Source organism: Hemibagrus wyckioides, unplaced genomic scaffold, assembly GCF_019097595.1.
Source record: "Hemibagrus wyckioides isolate EC202008001 unplaced genomic scaffold, SWU_Hwy_1.0 Contig28, whole genome shotgun sequence".
Lineage (NCBI taxonomy): Eukaryota > Metazoa > Chordata > Actinopteri > Siluriformes > Bagridae > Hemibagrus > Hemibagrus wyckioides.
This window is the reverse complement of record NW_026690789.1, coordinates 64,820-84,833: the sequence shown is the minus strand read 5'-3', so window position 1 is coordinate 84,833 and position 20,014 is coordinate 64,820. Positions and strand designations below refer to the sequence as shown.

Genomic DNA, 20,014 nt, shown 5'->3' with positions numbered 1-20,014 from the left:
TACAATATTACATGAGTATTATTGACTTTATAAGGTATTAAATTATAAAACTAAGATATAAAATTATCAAAATATTTGTGCAACAAACATTTTCTGAAAAATAATAGTCAGTCTCCTTTTTTATTGTTAATATTTCTTGAGTATATGTGTGGTGTGTGAAGGTTTTTAAAAAATAAATAAATAAATCCACATTTTACTTGGAAATGCTAATTTGCCTGTTCTGTCTTTATCTGTAAACAAATACTACTTATTAAAATAAACTAAACCTGCAAACACAAAGTACCTATTGTTTATTTTGCCACCAATTGTGCATTTGCTGGTATAATACTGATAACTCAAACTCATGACACACGGGCATAACAGAAAAGCAAATAACACTATTGATGTGAATAAGTAATATTAGTTTCATACTTTAAGGTTATGTTTAGGTCAGATTCTATATTATTAAATAACTGCATATGGATTAAAAACAACACTCAGATTTATGCATGAATTTATACATTTCTATTTTCTACACTGCAGGGTTAGCTGATGTTTATTCAGATAAATAATACAAAGAATAAATAAACAGTAAGTTAATAAATAAAATAAAAAGTAAGTAGATAAATAAGAAAGAAAGAAAGATTTTCCCTAATGAAGTTTAAAGCATTAACCAACTCTTTATTAAAACATTCAGTGTTATGGAAATGAACCATAATGACAGATATTCACACATTTATAGTCTGTAGGAAATTCAATTCAATTTTATTTGTATAGCGCTTTTAACAAAGAGCATTGTCTCAACGCAGCTTTACATGAGAAACGACATAAGAAAACAACAAACAGACAGACAGTCCTAGATGTTATCCCAAGTGAGCAAGCCTGAGGTGACTGAGGCGACTGTGGCAAGGAAAAACTCCCTTAGATGGTATGAGGAAGAAACCTTGAGAGGAACCAGACTCAAAAGGGAACCCATCCTCATTTGGGTGACAATTGTGTGATGCCGATACAGCATGTGTATAGTGTTATGTAAATTAATAAGAAGGTTGTTGTCCATGGCGCTGCTTGAATATCCCAATCCTCACAAGCAGAACCCGGCTGGAGCTGGTCCATCTCCGGATGCCACTGGAGTCTCTGTGTGCCTCGGGATGGGTAGAAGAAGGGAAACAATGGAACAGCATTAGCATAGCTGCTGTTCATAATATTAGCAGTACTAAATGAATGTGCATTTAATCAGATGTACTGGAGCACGAGGTTATGGGAAGTGTTAGATGTATGCTGGGCTATAGAGATAAGTCTTTAGTTTATGTTTAAACTGAGAGTCTGTGTCTGAACCCCGAACACTGTCAGGAAGACTATTCCAAAGTTTTGGAGCTAAATACGAAAATGCTCTACCCCCTTTTGTGGGCTTTGATATTCTGGGAACTACCAGAAGTCCGGAATTTTGTGATCTTAAAGAGCGTGGTGGATTGTAGAGTGTTGGAAGACTGGAGAGATATCTGGGAGCTAAACCATTTAGAGCCTTGTACGTGAGTAGAGCTAATTTATAGTCAATTCTAAACTTAACAGGTAGCCAGTGCAGGGATGATAATATTGGTGTTATATGATCAAATTTTCTTGATCTGGTAAGAACTCTGGCGGCTGCATTCTGTACTAACTGTAGCCTGTTTATTGAAGATGCAGGACAACCACCTAGTAATGCATTACAGTAGTCCAGTCTGGAGGTCATGAATGCATGAACTAGTTTTTCTGCATCAGATACAGATAAAATGTTCCTAAGCTTGGCAATATTTCTAAGATGGAAGAAGGCTGTTTTTGTGATATTGGAAATATGATTTTCAAAGGACAAGTTGCTGTCTAATATTACACCCAGGTCTTTCACTGCCGAGCTAGTAGTAATAGTACATCCTTCTAGACGCAAGCTGAATTCTGAGAGCTTCTGTGTACTAGTTTTTGGGCCAATAAGTAATCTCTGTCTTGTCAGAATTTAATAATAGGAAATTATCAGTCATCCAATCTTTAATATCTTTAACACACTCAGTTAATCTAGACAAATTAGATATTTCATCTGGTTTTGATGAGATATATACCTGGGTATCATCGGCATAACAATGGAAACTAATTCCTTGCCTTCTAATGATGTCACCCAATGGAAGCATGTATACTGAGAAAGCAGAGGTCCTAAAACTGACCCTTGTGGGACCCCGTATTTCACTGGCACTACACTGGACAGTTCTCCATTTAAATCTACAAAGTGGTATTGATCAGACAGGTAGGATCTGAACCATTTTAATGCCTGTCCCTGCATGCCTATGTGATTTTGTAAGCGATCTATGAGGATATTATGATCTATAGTGTCGAATGCAGCACTAAGATCAAGCAGGACTAAAATTGAGATGCAGCCTTGGTCCGAAGCTAAAAGCAAGTCATTTGTGATTTTAACTAGTGTAGTTTCTGTACTATGATGGGGTCTAAAACCTGACAAATTCTTCAAGGATGTTGTTTTCCTGTAGGAAGTAGCATAATTGAGCTGACACCACCTTTTCTAGTATTTTTGATATAAACAGAAGCTTTGAAATCGGTCTGTAATTTGATATTTCATCAGGGTCTAGTTTCGGTTTCTTAAGAAGAGGCTTAACTGCTAACGAGAGATTTTGGGACATGACCTAGAAATAATGAAGAGTTAATAATATTGAGAAGAGGCTTTCTAGCTGCATGTATCACTTCTTTCAGCAATCTAATTGGAATTGGATCCAACAAACAAGTTGTTGGTTTAGCCGTGGTGATAAGCTTAACTAGCTCTTCCTGCCCTATGCTGGTAAAGCATTGTAGCTTTAAGTGTGGAGCTATAGGGTGGTCTGGACCACCAGATGCCGTCAAAGGTTGAACATCCAATATTTTGTTCCTGATACCATCAATTTTTTTAGTGAAGAAATACATAAAGTCCTCACTACTAAACTGTGCTGAAATACTCTCTCCAGAAATCTGATGCTTTGTTAGTTTAGCTACTGAACTAAATAAGAATCTGGGATTGTTCTGGTTTATTTCAATCAGATTGCTCAGATGCTCAGCCCTAGAAGCTGTTAGAGCCTGTCTTTAGAATTGCGTATAAAAGACAGTCTGGCCAACTATAAACTTCTAATTTGGTTTTTCTCCACTTTCGCTTTACAGTTTGCTCTCTTGAGGGCGTGAGTATGACTATTGTACCATGGTGCAGGTGTTTTATCTCTGACCTTTTTTAGTCAGATGGGGGCAACAGTGTCTAGTGTGCTGGTAAAAATAGTGCCTATGCTGTTGGTTACTTCATCTAGTGCATCTGCATTTCGGGGTCTAGTAAGAAGTTGAGACAGATCTGGCAGATTGTTTGTAAATCTGTCTTTAGTGGTCGGAGTTATAGTTCTACCGAGTTGATAACGTGGAGAGACGTGTCTAATATGTTCTACAGGTAGAGTGTACACTAAGAGGTGATGGTCTGTGATGTCATTGCTTTGAGGTAGAACGGCTATATCAGTAACATCAGTCCCATGTGATATAACTAAGTCTAGTGTATGATTAAATCGATGAGTTGGTCTATTAATGTTTTGTTTAACCCCAAAGGAATTTAGTAAATCTATAAATAGAGTCCTAACGCATCGTTAGCATCATCTACATGAATGTTAAAGTCTCCTACAATTAACACTGTCAAAACTGATCAAAAGATCTGAGAGTAAATGTGAAAACTCATTAAGAAAAACACCGTAGGGCCCTGGGGGTCTTTACACGGTGGCCAGAGCAAGAGATAGTAGGGAATTTTTATGTATGTCAGTGAGTGCAACATTAAGGACAAGCACTTCAAGTGAGTTAAACCTGGGTCCTGTTTTCTGAGTAATGGTAAGAGAATTATTATAGATCGTTGCAACACCACCACCTGTCTGACGGGGCTCATGCTTATAGGAATATCCTGACAGAGTAGACTCATTTAGGCCAATGTATTCATTTGGTCTAAGCCAGGTTTCAAGTGCGTTGAAACTATAATCTGAGATCATTTCATTAATAATAAGTGCTTTCGGTGCAAGGGATCTAATGTTGAGAAGCCCAAACTTAAGAAATTGTTTTTCTTTACCCATTTGGTCTTTTTCAGGTTTAATTGTGATAAGATTATTTCGAGAGTTATTAACGAATTTATCTTTTAATCTCACTAATCGGGGAACAGACAGTTTCTATATGACGAGCTATGTGTGAACTTGTATTAGTCTGGTGAGTTGAACAGTAGATATTATAATTGTGATCTGAGGTATGACTTACCAGTCAGATGGTGCGCAGTGTCCTGGAGATGTTGTCCAAGAGGACTGCTGCTCCAACTCTGCTTGGGTGAAGGCCATCGTAACGGTAGAGCCTAGGAAGCTCCCAGAAAATATTCCAGTTATCAACAAATGGTATATTCTGTTCTTGACACCAAGACTGTAACCATTCATTAAATGCGAAAAGCCTACTGAAACTTTCGATTCCTCGCTGGAACGTGGGAAGTGGTCCTGACACGATGATCCTCGTCGGGGGCGATGTGGTGCGAACCTTCTCCACCAGGTTCTTGAAGTCCTTCTTCAGGATCTCCGTCTGCCTCAGCCTGATGTCATTCGTGCCAGCATGGAGGACCACAGCTCCGATGTTCTTGGTGAGGATCGCGGGTACCTGTGCCGCGACATCAACACAGAGTGAACAAAACCTGGGCGGGCTGCCTCCTAGCTGTGCTGGGCCTGGGCAGAGAAACACGCGGTGTTGAGGTTGTAGGAGTGACCGTATCACGCCGAGGATTTACCTGGGACAGGTGAGCGTCTCTCCGCTGTCGCAGCTGGGGTAGCTTCACCTGAAGGTCGCGGATCTGCTTCTCCACGGCCTCCAGCTCCACATCCACCGAGTGCAGCTCGAAGGAATCCTCACCTGCAGCTTCTGTTCTGAACAACTTCTGTTCAGCTAATCGCTTTACGTACACAATCAGTATGCTAAAGCTAGCGGACAAAATGGCAGACTCCAATGAAACGAGCAGGGAAGAAGAAAACAGTGTTGATGTTTTCAGATATGTTAACATCAGCTTTTCATAAAAGTCCCAATGTTTACTTAACGTTTGCTAAAGTTTACTAAGTCAAGCCGAGGAGTGTTAGCAAAGATTAGCTAGATGGCTAGTTAGCATGTAGCTAAGTAATTGTTTTTCAGCGTTCATGGGTCTTGACCATTTCCTGGTCATCCTCATCGCCTCGGGACTTCTTCATCGCCGGCTTCCAGGCTTTCTCAGCCTTGTCCAGTTGCACGTCCTCGTTCAGAGACACGCTGGTGGTGATCTTGTTTGGCTTTTTAAGCTCACACTGCTGAGAGACGACAAAAACAATTGAACTGTTTATTTAAAACTGAAAGGCTGTGACTTCATCAATTGCTTGGCTTATACTTGAATTAATGCACCAAATAAAAGACTGATCAACCCTCAGATACTCCAGACTTTAATGTTGCAATTAATAAAACTATGTGGTGTTTTAAAGTTCCCTTTGTGAGACTTACAGGTCCTCGACCTGCTCCAGGGCAATAAAAAGTGATACATTAGCCTGACGCGTCATACTGAGTAAAGCACTGTGCTCCTATAGAGCGTCATGTCACTAACTCATGTTTACCTTGTCCAGAACAACCCCGGGGATGTCCGGAAAACCCTCGGGTCTGCGCATGCTGGCACTGACGAAGCGTAAACGCAGCAGGAATTCCCGATTGTACTTCTTCCTCTCTTTTGGGTTACTAGGAGAGGCAGAGGGATGAGGCTCTGAAGGCTGGACCTCAACAGGAGCAGGCTCAGGAGTGTTGTTTGGCTCAGTCTCCATTGGGGGTGTGGTTTGTAGAGGGGCAGGAGTCTCCACAATGTCACCCCCTGTAAGCGTCTGGTGGTCAGACAAGAAATCACCAAAACTGGTGTTGGCTTTCTTTGCCTCCTCTTTCTCTTCTTCCATCAGGGGAATGAAGAATCTGACCGGTTCCCTGGGCTTTTTCTGGGATCGAGTCTGATGGAAGAACACACACAGGATCAGTGTAATGTTTTTAAATAGTACAAGCTACAGCACTAAAACTACTGGACTAAACTAGGCTTTAATATCTCCCAGTGTTAAGTCATTCAGTATTTAAACAGTTATTAAGCTAAACAGGTGAGACAGTGTAACACATGAGACTTGTTCCTAAAGTAATGCGTATATATTCTTGATAAAAGTCACTACAAATAAAGTCAAACCAGCACTGTACACTTTCATTAATGATGTGCTTTGAACAACGCAAGTCCAAGACAAGAAAAGTTCACTGTATTTCAGTAACTAACAACAGGATTAAAACTCTTTTCTACCTTCTGCACCTTAGCCTTGTTTTGTTTCTTTCTCCTATGTGTTGACTTTCTCCGTCTTCTGCTGCACTTCCTCCTCTGGAGGGATGGAGAAGAGGAGCAGGCCTGGTCTCTTGTGGAGATCCTTTGGGGGTGTGGTTTGTAGAGGGGCAGGAGTCTCCACAATGTCACCCCCTGTAAGCGTCTGGTGGTCAGACAAGAAATCACCAAAAGCGATGTTGGCTTTCTTTGCCTCCTCTTTCTCCTCTTCCGTCAGGGGAATGAAGAATCTGACCGGTTCTCGAGTCTGAAGGAAAACGCACAGGATCAATGTAATGTTCATCATAATGTATCAAAACAGAAATAAAGTAATATTACAGACAACACCACTAAAGCAGCTGGATTTGTTTATTTTCTTCTGTGTAGTAGTATTTTTGTAGTACACTGAAATTGTCCAGCTCAGTATTCAGCTCTGAAGCAGGGGCAGTGTTCAGCTCCGCCTCCTTTGTGGGTGTGTTTTTTGGAGGTACAGGATCCCTCACAGTGATGCTGCATTCAGGCCTTTTAGGAGGTGTCGTCAGTAAAGATGACATTTTAACTCCATAGAGCTCGGCCATCATGTCTCGATTGCAGTCATTAGGGTCCGTGATTATAATCTGTAAGGAATTAGGATAAATGCTTGATTCGTGAGCACAGAACATGACCGTGATAAAACCAGCCAGATGTCTGCTATTCTAGCAAAACTTTATTTGATTCATTACCAGTTTGCACTCCCTTTTCTGCAGAAGATGACCTTCATACTCAGCTGGAAAAAAAAAAACAGTCCCAACATGTAAGTAATAACACCTCAGGCCCTGTCCCGAATCAGAAAAAGTTCAGCCCTATACATAATAAATTTATATTTTACCAATGAAATATTTTTAATAATGATAATAAAAAATCCGTTACCACTCATGACACCAGCATTTCTGTCCTGAACTTCCACGGGACTGGCCATTTGACACGGCTGCATCTGCCGAAAAAAAGTGCACAGTTCAATTAAATACACAAACCTAAACAAAGCACAGGAGACACCTATTAGACATAATGACAGACTGGACACCAACAAAAAGGCAGTGGGGGCCTCTAGTGGCCAGAAAACAGTCCACAACCCTGACAGGAAACCAGTAGATATCAGTTTATATCTTGCTCTGTTCATGTTACAATTAGTTGCATATCTTACCTGTATATTTCAGTCTAGTTGTGTTGATATTTAACATGATCAGAAAATGACAGATGATTTTCAAAGTCTTTTCCTGTTTCATCATAAAATGGACATAATAAAGCGTCCAAGAGTCAGAATGGACAAACCCATGTGTATAAATCACACCTAAATATGGATTTGAATTAAAACACTTAAGAGAAACATTATTTCAGACATAACAGCTTGATAGACTTTTATTTGATAATTATGTGCAGTATTGAGATTAAAATTTATACTTGATTTGGATTGGTCAGAAGGTGTTCAGCATGGACCTGATAGCAGTTCAGGTTTCAAATCAAATCTCTCTTTTTTAAGGATGTCCTCTTTCTGATTATATATATACAGTTATACAGAACATCCGGACAAACCGGTGACACTCGGAGGAAGTCCGATAAGTGCAACCAAAGGACAAGGCTTGATCTGTTTCTTTGTCACAGTGGAAAAACATTTAAAGATTTATAGCCAAAAAAAGTTATGGATCAAAATTCTGGGACCAAATTCATTATAATTGCTGGACAAGGGAATTACTTTTAGGAAAACGTGAGACGGCAGTAAGAGGACCACACAGTAGTGCAGCTGGTCAGGCCGGGGAGCAAGAACCATCTTCAATACTGACCCAAGCTGGGACCCAATCACAGAGCCCGAAATGACTCTTAGAGATAAAATTTTGAACACACTGAAATAAATACAGAAATCTAGGCAAAACGTTCATCTTTACTGAGTTTAAATGACCAGCTAGAGAAATGAGGAGAGCTGACCAGAGAGCAAAATCATTCTGAGACTTTGTGAACTGTACCAGCTCTCCCAATTGTTCAGTATCAGTAACATTCATTCAGTCATAAGAGATTTCAAATAACAGGTTGTTGTTTACACATCTAGATGTAAATATCTGGAAATGAAATCTGAGAATTCTGGTCTTTAGCCTTATATACTTTTTTGGAACTTAAAGCCAAATTGTCTTCAAAGTATAAAACAACATTTGAGTATTTTCAGAGGGGACTGTACAAATAGTCTTAATAAGTGAACGAGTGTGTATCTCTGATAGAAACTACTATATATTAACTGTACCAAGTCAGTGTGTTTTATGAGTATTGTTCATTTCCATCAATCTAACCTAACACTAGCCTACAATCTCCACAGAAGGTTGATCTGAAAAAGAGACCTCAGTCTGGGAATTCCTCCACATCTAAGAGTACATCCCCTACCCTGACTCCATCACCATCCCCAACTCCTAAGCCTCTAATTGGTGAAACCCTGTCTTCTGCTTCTTCCCAACCATGTTCTAAAAGTAGTGGTGGCTCCAGCAGTGGCAGCATCACTGATGAAGGTCAGTGCAAATAAAGATGATCAGACTTTATGGTGTGTAGGAATGTACTCTCATTCACACTATTGCAGTTATACAGTAGACATACTGATGACTAAAAATAATCAGAATGAGACGGTAATAGGAACAAATGAAAACATTTATTAAAGTAAACTATATAAACACTATACAACTATAAGTTTATTTACAACAATATTATTTGCAGCTACTATTTATACTAATTACTATTAGCAGTTATCTATATAGACAAGGATAGAGGGATAGATTGATAAGGGACGCTCTATGAGGGATGAGGGATATTAAAACTACTCCTTGGGTGTTGGGTTCACTGTACAGACCTGTAGGGAAGAAAAGAGTATACTTTAATATTAAGTTCATCAAAAATAAGAATGAAATTAATTTCTACTTACGTGTGGAGAGCTTAAGCAATGTATAGAAAAGAAGTGAGGGAAAAGAAATGGAAGAAAAGAGGAATTTGGTAGAAGGAAGGACATTGCTCAGAGCTTCCATGTCCAAGCGTTTTGGTTTCTTATGTTCACTAATCATTAAAATATTTAATACACTTACATTTTTGTTTTAAGGTGAGTCGTTTGGGTTGTAGTCTATACACTCCCAATAGCACATTCTGAATGTCCTTAAAATGCAATTTGAGAAAGGATAGCATTCTCACAAACGTCTCCACAGGCCAGCCATGTTAGACATGACGGATAAGATAAAAATATTACCAGATACGTTCTCAGTAGATTGTCCTCCTTTTCTCTCAGAAACAAGGGAAGGCCACAAAGTGCTGCAGATTTCCTGTGTGTCAGGATAGCAGTGGTCTAAAACACAAATAGGAAGCAGGAAAAACATGGACAAAGTAAATGGCTTTTACTACAGCTAACATTTGTAGTATGCAGTCATGTTTTTTAAAACCTCACAATTTGAAGTAAACTGATGTTGTTACCCGTTCATCAAGTCTGTCTAGGAGTATTTGAATTTCTCCTCCCAAGGCTCCACTTCTTGATCTATAGAGCTTGATCAATCGTGGTGCAAGTGAGTCCAAGTAACTAAGAAAGATCTGCCTGAGATCAACTCGAGTAACTCTGTAGAATTCTGCATATATCTGCAAAAAATAGAAATAGTTCAAATTCACTACCCTAATGTTATGTTTGGGGATGAAAACATGCACTAAAATAAACTGCTGTAAAAATATATCAGATGATTTTTTTTTTCAACTTTTGTTTGCATAAATCTGTTAATCAACCTCAGTTCTGATCAAAACTACTAAATGTTCAAAAACATCCAGGATTTTAACTCTTTAATTGCCAAGTTCATAAATGATGTCACTGATTTGGGGAAAAAACAATATATAAAGTGATTGTGGACTGGATATTTTTTTACTTTTTATCACAGTCTTGGACATGTCAAAGATTAGTAACAACATTAGCTTTGATGCATTTTTAGTTTTTTTTGCAGCATCAGATTAAATTTTTTCTCCCTAATTTACTGTTGGTGGCTGTTTTTGCCCCATAGACTTCCATTATAACCACATTTTTTGTCTGCACAGCCATGACACTATATAATCATGCATTCTTGATTGTTGCTGGTTTTCCCTGTTGGGAAGAGGTAAAATTTGTGATTTTTACTGTTGATGACCAAGTGGCACCATTAACCCTTTAGATAGGCCTGAGCAAAGAAAGCTTAGTTTCTGGCTTTTGTGTGTGTGTGTGTGTGTGTGAGAAAGTGAGAGAGACCACCCACCCTGGTGCAGAACACCATGGTCGTGAGTTATATTCCGAAATGGGGGAGGAATGTGATCCTCATCAGCACAAGGCACCGCGAAGCAGTGGTGACAATGTTCATAAATCTGATGCAGAGTAGATTTTTTACAGAAAAAATGGAAAAGTGTATCGCTGAAGGATTTTAAGGTAGTTTCAAACTGGCTTTACCATCAAGAAAAGACAAGCATTTCATACACAGGCCATACATAGGTTTAGTCTGTACTTCTCACCATCCAAAGGCCACAGGTGCAGAAATACACTTTGTTTTTGTGTACTCCATGTAGTTGTGAGAGCTGAGGTACATATTTTGATTTTCTCAGACACATCAAGGTTAGTGTGCAAAGGTCTCTCTCTAACTTTCACACACACCCACATGATAACAACTACTGCTGAACAACAAAAGCTAGATTTCAGTTCACCACCAGGTTCCCGGCCATTATTAACTCAGCGATTTGGTGAACTCCTCGCCAGTTCTGCGGATAATCCAATAAAGTCACGTTCCCATACTGGGAGTCGAACCCGGGCCGCCTGGGTGAAAACCAGGAATCCTGACCGCTAGACCATATGGGAGGGTTCCCCAGGAGAGTTGAGATCGGCGTTTTACTCAACCACCAAGCAGTTTGAGCTCCAGCACGGTATCATCCAGAGCTTTGCATGGGAACCTTGCATTGCAGAGCACAAAATCGGCCAGCGCTGACCGAGCATTCAGCTACTCGAGCTGGCAATCCAGCGGAAGATCAGCTGCTAGACAGAGTGTGGGCTGGTGTTCCTGGTGCAGAAAGCCAGCATACCTCCTAGTACAGGACTCTCCGCATTTCAGGGATTGTGGGAGGTGTTACTCTGCCAGCAATTGGGCAGCTGGAGTCTGTGGCACACCTCTGGGCTCTTAAAAGGCAGCCGAGCCAGCCAGGAGTCGAACCTAGAATCTTAAGGGGAGCGGGGTCCTACCTGCTTATGCTTTTCAAGTGACAAACGGCCAAAAGCCATGCCTAGCATTCAACGGTGATGTGGAAAAGCCAATGCCGTGACCCGGATTCGAACCGGGGTTTCTGCGACCACAACACAGAGTACTAACCACTATACGATCACAGCACCCCACACACCTGGGCCAGCAGGTAAAAGGAGCTGCTACATGTTGTGATATGGGTTCTGGCGCCCCTCTGGCCTGGTGCAGTGGCTTTTGATTTAGACATGATTGGAATAGTTGTAGTCTTTTTTGACACTATATCGAGAGACGAACAGATTCATACCCAAATGATACCTTCTGTGCTTTTTAAATAAAAAAAACCAAACAAATAAATGAAAAAATCCTGCAACCCGGATACACTACATGATTAGTTCTATTGACACTGGGACTGACACTCACAGACACCGAGAGAGAAAATAAGCCAAAAGAGAGTTCTCCTCAGTTCATCAAGAAGCTTAAGAACGATTTAAGTTGAAGAGGTCAATGGTACTGTGGCTTTGGTTATGTAACGTTTTGCGCAGTGAATCGAAATGAACGCAACACCAACATGCTGCTGGCTGCAATCGGTGATCGTTTTCGGATTCCGTTGAGGAAGCGTTCCCGGCCGTTATTAACTGAGCGATTTGGTGAACTCCTCGCCAGTTCTGCGGGCAATCCAATAAAGTCACGTTTAACGGTAACATTATTAGCTAGATGGCATATTCTTCTGCTATGGAAACAAATTCTCCCTCCATCTTTTGATGACTGGCAGTAAGATGTTATGAGCTTCATTCATTTGGATAAAATTAGGTACACAATAAAGGGCAATACTGGCATATTTTCTGAAACTTGGGGCCATTAATTTTTTATTTTTTCTGATTATGTGAATTCTTCTTCTATAGTTGGTCAGTCTAATCATTAGGATGTCCTTATAATTGTGGCTTGATCAAGTATGTGCACTGTGTATACATAATTTATATTAATGTTTTGTTTGCTGATGTAAACGATTGTGATTATATTTAGTTAGTTAGTTAGTTAGTTAGTCTCTAAACTCAGATTCAGTTTCTTCTGTACATATTTGACATAGACTATTTTTGGTTTGTATAACTGTATATATATAATCAGAAAGAGGACATTCTTTAAAAAAGAGAGATTTGATTTGAAACCTGAACTGCTATCAGGTCCATGCTGAACACCTTCTGACCAATCCAAATCAAGTATAAATTTTAATCTCAATACTGCACATAATTATCAAATAAAAGTCTATCAGGCTGTTATGCAAAAGTCTGAAATAATGTTTCTCTTAAGTGTTTTAATTCAAATCCATATTTTGGTGTGATTTATACACATGGGTTTGTCCATTCTGATTTTTGGACGCTTTATTATGTCCATTTTATGATGAAACAGGAAAAGACTTTGAAAATCATCTGTCATTTTCTGATCATGTTAAATATCAACACAACTAGACTGAAATATACAGGTAAGATATGCAACTAATTGTAACATGAACAGAGCAAGATATAAACTGATATCTACTGGTTTCCTGTCAGGGTTGTGGACTGTTTTCTGCCCACTAGAGGCCCCCACTGTCTTTTTGTTGGTGTCCAGTCTCTGTCATTATGTCTAATAGGTGTCTCCTGTGCTTTGTTTAGGTTTGTGTATTTAACTCACCCTTTTCCTCCACACATACTTTGCTTAGTGTTTCCTGTACCTTGATTAAGTCTAGGTCAGCCGTGTGCTCTGTTTTATGGCCTTGTCCTTAAAAGACTTTGTGCATCTGGTATAGTTCTTTGTTTTGATTGATTGACAAGTGCTCTTTTGAATGCCTTATGGATTTATTTTGTGGCCTAATTAGAATGACTTTTTGGAAGTATTGACTTTGTTTTTTGATTAGACTCCTGTGAACCTTTTGTATGCTTTTGGATTAACCTTGTGGATTTTGGGGATTTATTCTTTGGAACTACTGTCAAGTCTTTTGAGCTGACTTGTTGGATTTGTTTTGTGGATTATTTGACTTGCATTATTATCTAATTAAAGATAAGTAAACATTTCTCCAGAACTGTGATCTGGTTATCTGCATTTGTGTTCAGCCCCCTTTGATTGTGTTCAGGTTTTCTCACTAGTCCTGCCCTCAGTCGCTGCCATAAACTACTGTTCCTTCATTGGACCACTTTTGATAGATACTGACTACTGCAGACTGGGAACACGCCACAAGAGCTGCAGTTTTGGAGATGCTCTGATCCAGTCATATAGCCATCACAATTTGGTCCTTGTCCATACTGTAGGCTTGCCCATTTTTTCTGGTAAAAACCTATAAACTATAATATTGTGCTCACCATACAAATAGATGTATGATAATACTGGATTCAGGAAGCTTCTGCAGATGACAGCAGAGGAGTTTGATATCTTGCTGGGGATGGTTGGACCTCTCATAACCAAGCAGCACACACAAATGAGATGGGCAATATCCCCAAAAGAGCGTCTAGCTGTGACCATGCGGTTTTTGGCAACAGGTGGGTCCGGCAGAACAATATTTGATTCAACAAGTATTACTTTTAAGTGTGTATTGCTATATTTTATTGTTACTTTATTTCTTGTGCAGGCAAAACGTTCAGTTCCCTCAGTTTCCAATACAGGGTTGGGGTAAGCACTATTTCTAACATAGTCATGGAGACCTGTGCTGCTCCTGTAGGTACTCACTGATTCACAACATTTACTCAAATGCTGTACTTAAAGGACACATTTAGTACATTGGTAAAAAATAACTTTTAGTAAAATTAGCTTAAAAATGAACATCTGTTTCAGTAAAATGCATCAGTTATTTGTGATGGTCTGTGAATTCCAGCCTACAGTGTCAATTTTACTATGAGGTTAGGACCATCAAATTTTTTGTTCCAATCATTTTGTAATGATTTCAATCTTCAACATGGCCTTACTCAATATTCCAGATATCAAGTTGATGATTTTACAGAATGTTCTTTACATTATGATTATTTTATGTACAAAACAGTCACCAATAAAATGACTTTATCTGGGTTTTCAGTCATGTATAACTTATAACTAAAAAGTAATTTTAATAAAAGTATACATATGTATAGTTTATAAATGATCTGAATGCATCTTCCACCACTGATTACCAGTAATGTACAAAAAACAGTAGTATGCTGTGGTGATCAATATAGCTATAACGTCCCAGAGTATTTGTATTTTCAAGGTCACTGCTTTTTGTATTTTAATGTTTATTCTGTAATAGTCAATGAAGCCTTAAGTAATGAATCCATATTTGCAATGCTTCAGAAATGTTTTATTTTTATGCTCTGTGACAAAGAAATAATGTTCAAATCTGTTCTTCTGTTCTTTTGCTAGACCCACAACAGAGGCAGAATGGCGTAAAATAGCGCATGATTTTCAATCTAAATGGCAATTCCCACATTGCTTATTGCGCTTGATGGTAAACACATCCGTACACAGCCTCCAGTTAAAGGTGGCAGTCTTTACCATAATTACAAGTCCAGCTTCTCTGTAATAATGATGGCTGTTGTGGATGCCAATTACAAGTTCGTCTACGCCAGTGTGTATTTTGTAGAAGAAGGAAAAGTGTCTTTCTTAAAGCATGGTGCTTGTTATTGATGTTAGCCTTTTATGCATAGAATACTATGTATATACTGTATCTTCAGACTATACAACTTGGGTGTACTTTGAAAGCATTGAGACAGGTGTCCATGACTGTTAGAAATAGTGCTTACCCCAACCCTGTATTGGAAACTGAGGGAACTGAACGTTTCACCTGCACAAGACATAAAGTAACTAAAATATACAGTGAGGGGAAATCCCCTGCCGATTTTGTACGTTTCCCCACTGACAAAGAAATGATCAGTCTGTAATTTTAATGGTAGGTGTATTTGAACAGTGAGAGGCAGAATAACAAGAAAAAAATCCAGAAAAATGCATTTCAGAAAAGTTCTACATTGATTTGCATTTTAATGAGTGAAATAAGTATTTGATCCCCTATCAATCAGAGAGATTTCTGGCTCCCAGGTGTCTTTTATACAGGTAAGGAGCTGAGATTACAGTAGGAGCACTCTCGGGGAGTGCTCTTAATCTCAGCTTGTTAACTGTATGAAAGACACCTGTCCACAGAAGGAAGCAATCAATCAGATTCCAAACTCTCCATCATGGTCAAGACCAAAGAGCTGTCCATGGATGTCAGGGACAAGATTGTAGACCTACACAAGGCTGGAATGAGATACAAGACCATTGCCAAGCAGCTTGGTGAGAAGGTGACAACAGTTGGTGCGATTATTCCCAAATGGAAGAAACACAAAAGGACTGTCAATCTTCCTCTGGGGCTCCATGCAACATCTCACCTCATGGAGTTTTTCAATGATCCTGAGAACAGCGAGGAATCAGCCCAAAATTACACTGGAGGATTTTGTCATGATCTCAAGGCAGCTGGGACCATAGTCACCAAGAAAACAATTGGTAACACACTATGCCGTGAAAGACTGAAATCCAGTAGCGCCCGCAAGGTCCCCCTGCTAAAGAAAGCACATGTACAGGCTCATCTGAAGTTTGCCAGTGAACATCTGAATGATTCAGAGGTCATGTGGTCAAATGAGACCAAAATCCAGCTCTTTGGCATCAACTCAACTCGCTGTGTTTGGAGGAGGAGGAATGCTGCCTATGACTCCAAGAAGACCATCCCCACTGTCAAACATGGAGGTGGAAACATTATGCTTTGGGGGTGTTTTTCTGGTAAGGGGACAGGACAACCGCACCGCATCAAAGGGACGATGGACGGAACCTCCTTCCCTCAGCCAGGGCATTAAAAATGGGTCGTGGATGCAAAGAGGAGTGGGCGCAAATTCCTTGAGATGTGTGCAAACCTGGTGGCCAACTACAAGAAATGTCTGACGTCTGTGATTGCCAACAAGGATTTGCCACCAAGTACTAAGTCATGTTTTGCAAAGGGGTCAAATACTTATTTCACTCAATAAAATTCAAATCAATGTATAACTTTTTTTGAAATGTGTTTTTCTGGATTTTTTTTCTTGTTATTCTGTCTCTCACTGTTCAGATAAACCTACCATTAAAATTACAGACTGATCATTTCTTTGTCAGGGAGCAAATGTACAAAATCAGCAGGGGATCAAATAATTTTTTCCCTCACTGTATACCGTACACTGGCTAATGGTGATTTCTGAGGACTTTTATTTTTATATATTTTCATATATTTTTATATATATATAAAAAATGTAAACATACATATGCTAATTCAGGCTAATTCCAGAAACAAACAATGTGATTTCTGTGGCATTTCACACTGACACTGTGGACCATATGTGTGTATGTGATGTAGCACTAAATGTGATGCCCTCTTTTATGTTTTAATCAACATGCTGGAGAGCTTCAATGTCTTTTTAGCCACTTCACTTTACTTTTTCTTCAACATTTCTTATAGCACAACTTGCGGTTCCCCTCTAAACTGTCCAGACGCACACACACACACCCCCGGAACCAAAATCACATGTAATCATTCATAACATCACATCTTCCCCACTTTAAAAGTAAAGCACTATCTTTGGGATTCTTTACTTCTATTACTAACGTTTATGCAAAAAACAACCTTTTTTTTCTTTTATCTAACAGTAACACAATAGTTGCAGTTTAACTGTGAGATATTACAATCAACCTTTTTCTTTTTCAACTACCCCAGTCCTTGAAATATTTAACAAATTTCAATAAGCCTTTCAGGAGATCTAACAGGTCATCTTGGTCTGCAAGACATCGCAGGAGAGACATTATTTTTGCAGATTTCGCTTCCACATCTTCAGCATTTACTTTTTGGGGTTTTCATTCTTTGCTGCTTTTGCTTTGCAAAATGTGTTTTGCTCCTCTTTTTTAATGGCCTGCACTGCAGCATCTTCTCTATGTAGTTCCTTGGCTTGTGCACAAGTTATTTCAGCAGGTCTACACATATTGACTGATTTCTCCAGTGTCAGGGTCAGGGTCTTTCCCTGAGACCATTATCAGGAATCCCACAGACTATTTTGTCCCTCACCATTGAGTCTCTAAAATCTTCAAATTCACAAGTCTTACTTAGTGTGTGCAGTTTCGCAAGGTACTGGTCAAAACTCACTCCTTGTGTCTGGTCAGCAGAGAAAAACTTCTCAAAAGTGACATTCTTACTTGGAACGAAGTATTATGGAACATGTGCCACACACAAGACCTGAAATAATTGTTTGGTCTAAAAACCACACACCTGGCAACACACAAACATCATCTGACATTCACTGAATTGAACTAGATGACTGTTCCTGAGAAAATTCAGCAACTTATTATTTCAATCAATTTACGCACTAGGCTTTCTCACAACAAATCAATCTCACTGTTGGATATGTAATCTAATGATGATGAGGTAGTTCTAGGTTTCGCCTTGTTTTATATAAACTGTATCCGATACTGCCATCCTGTGGTGAGATTGAGAATTGACCTAATACAGGAGACTTACTATCAGGTACCACAGAGTATAGAAGTAATGCATTAAGTCTCTTTATATACTTTCACAGGAAGACCAGCCTGTAACCACTTAATGAAATAGAAATAATAAATGAATTAAATGACTTGAATGAAATTTTATTTTTATACTTGTACAGAAGGAATAACACAGGCTACTGACTTAACACCTTACTACACACTGTCACTTTAAATTTCATTCATCTCAGGTTACTTTTAGAAGCATTACTGCACTTTAAAGCTTTGGACCCTGTGTTTTCTATAATGTATTATTTTCATTTTGAATGTACTTTTTTGTGATTTCAGTATTTATACCCTATACTCTTATACTTACACTCTACCCATGTGTGTACTTACCCCCACTGTTACCCATAGCCCCTCCCTGCATGCTTAGACTCGTCAGCACTGTGAATGTCATACATGTGTCTCAGACCTTGAGTCCAAGAGAATTGTTATTTCATCTCATCACACTGTATGTGTCTGTGATTATCTTGAAATACCGCATAGTTAAAGCTCTGTGAAGAGATTCTGGCACTTAGGTTTAAAACACTTAAATCCTCATTATTCCCATCCTACAGTTCTGTTATTTATTTTAAAGTAAATTGTTCTTCATAAGTATACCAGTAATTGTTAAGAAGTTTCTGTCAGTTCACATTTCACAATACAAATCAAATCCAGCTCCAAGAAGAGATTCAGGGTCTAAGGTGATCTGTTATAAAGAAGGTATCAGCTTTCATATAAGCATTTCTTTAATGTCTCTAATGCAGTAAATAAAGCTAACAGAGCCTTAATGTAAAGTGTTATCACAGTATGTTTTATATGGTTTATTACTCACATAAATAATTGTAATGTGATAAATGTATTGATTATGTCCACTGAAAAAAAAATCAGCTGAATCAGAATAAACCTAAGCTTTTAAAGTTTATTTGTAGAAAACATTGTTTTCCTTCTAGGATTAAGCTCTTATTAATTCTCAATATTCTTAAATGGAGGCTTGTGCTCTAGTCATCTCTTAATTTTGGGCAAACAAAATTTGCATTAGTCCACCCTCACAGGTTTTCTTTAAATTTTTTTTTAACATTTCACAGGCTGAAAGACCGAATTTGTCAAATGTCAGATTCATTCAATCACCGCAAAACAAAAGACTTGAAGAAACCAACTCGGGTAAAACAACAAATCTGCGCATGGAGTCCAAAATTCTGTGACCACATTAATAATCTGGGATTTTTCTTCAACTGCATTTTTTCCTATTTAAAATATAGAAAGTAAACAATAGTTCATTTAAGATTCTGTACTCTTTCTTGGTGTCTATTTAAAGGTCAGATTTTCCTCATGTCTGATCTTTTTTACTGAAGCATGTGTTCAAGTGACACACTGATGCATTTGATCTAAAATGGCTTATAAGGTTTTACATAAACTTGTGGTGTCCATGCAGCTCAAATGCACACACTCATTTAAAGCAAAAAAGGCAACATGCTAAATGCTAGAAGCTCAGAAAGGCATCTTGCATAAATTTCAAAGATTTTACTTCAAGTTGTTATCAAATAATATAATCTCTATAACAAATTAATGTATTAAATTAGAAAAAAATGCCAAAAAGAAGCATTTTTACTAGTGGTCTCAGACATTTGGACCCCACTATATATTTTATTATGGCCTTAGCAAGGCTATAAAGTGTCCAGCTTTTATATATTTCTTTTCTGTTTTGTACATTCCTTATTTTGAAGGCTAGTGTATTAATTTAAGTGTGTTCATTTATGACAGAAATGGCCTCAATGTGTCTTAAAATGTCCTTGTTTTGTCTGTGCAGGCAACATTTATAACTGATTCCAGGTGTTTTGAGGAAATGCATCTCAAGCTCTGACATACTGCTGTGGCTGAAATAGATTTTTAAGACACTAATGTACATGGAAGTTGC

At 38.6% G+C, this 20,014-nt stretch overlaps 1 protein-coding gene and 2 non-coding genes across 8 annotated transcripts; all 3 read right to left on the bottom strand.

Annotated features, from left to right (window-relative positions):
* Positions 1-634: 634 nt before the first annotated feature.
* LOC131350221 (eukaryotic translation initiation factor 4 gamma 1-like) lies at positions 635-5,990 on the bottom strand. 6 transcript variants are annotated; one of them, XM_058385425.1, is made up of 4 exons: positions 5,619-5,990; positions 4,775-5,321; positions 4,452-4,647; positions 635-4,362 (listed from the first exon to the last, which is right to left on the bottom strand). In XM_058385425.1, the coding sequence occupies exons 1-2, from the start codon at positions 5,943-5,945 to the stop codon at positions 5,166-5,168; spliced, it is 483 nt and encodes a 160-aa protein (XP_058241408.1). In that variant the 5' UTR covers positions 5,946-5,990; the 3' UTR covers positions 635-4,362; positions 4,452-4,647; positions 4,775-5,165. The 6 variants fall into 4 exon arrangements, with proteins under 6 accessions (XP_058241408.1, XP_058241406.1, XP_058241403.1 ...); XM_058385423.1 differs by having other exon boundaries at positions 635-4,354; XM_058385420.1 differs by having other exon boundaries at positions 635-4,647.
* Positions 5,991-11,132: 5,142 nt separating this feature from the next.
* On the bottom strand, positions 11,133-11,204 carry trnae-uuc (transfer RNA glutamic acid (anticodon UUC)). Its single transcript has one exon. It is a non-coding gene; the product is annotated as a tRNA-Glu (tRNA).
* A 450-nt stretch (positions 11,205-11,654) lies between these two features.
* On the bottom strand, positions 11,655-11,726 carry trnah-gug (transfer RNA histidin (anticodon GUG)). Its single transcript has one exon. It is a non-coding gene; the product is annotated as a tRNA-His (tRNA).
* Between the last annotated feature and the right edge of the window lie 8,288 nt (positions 11,727-20,014).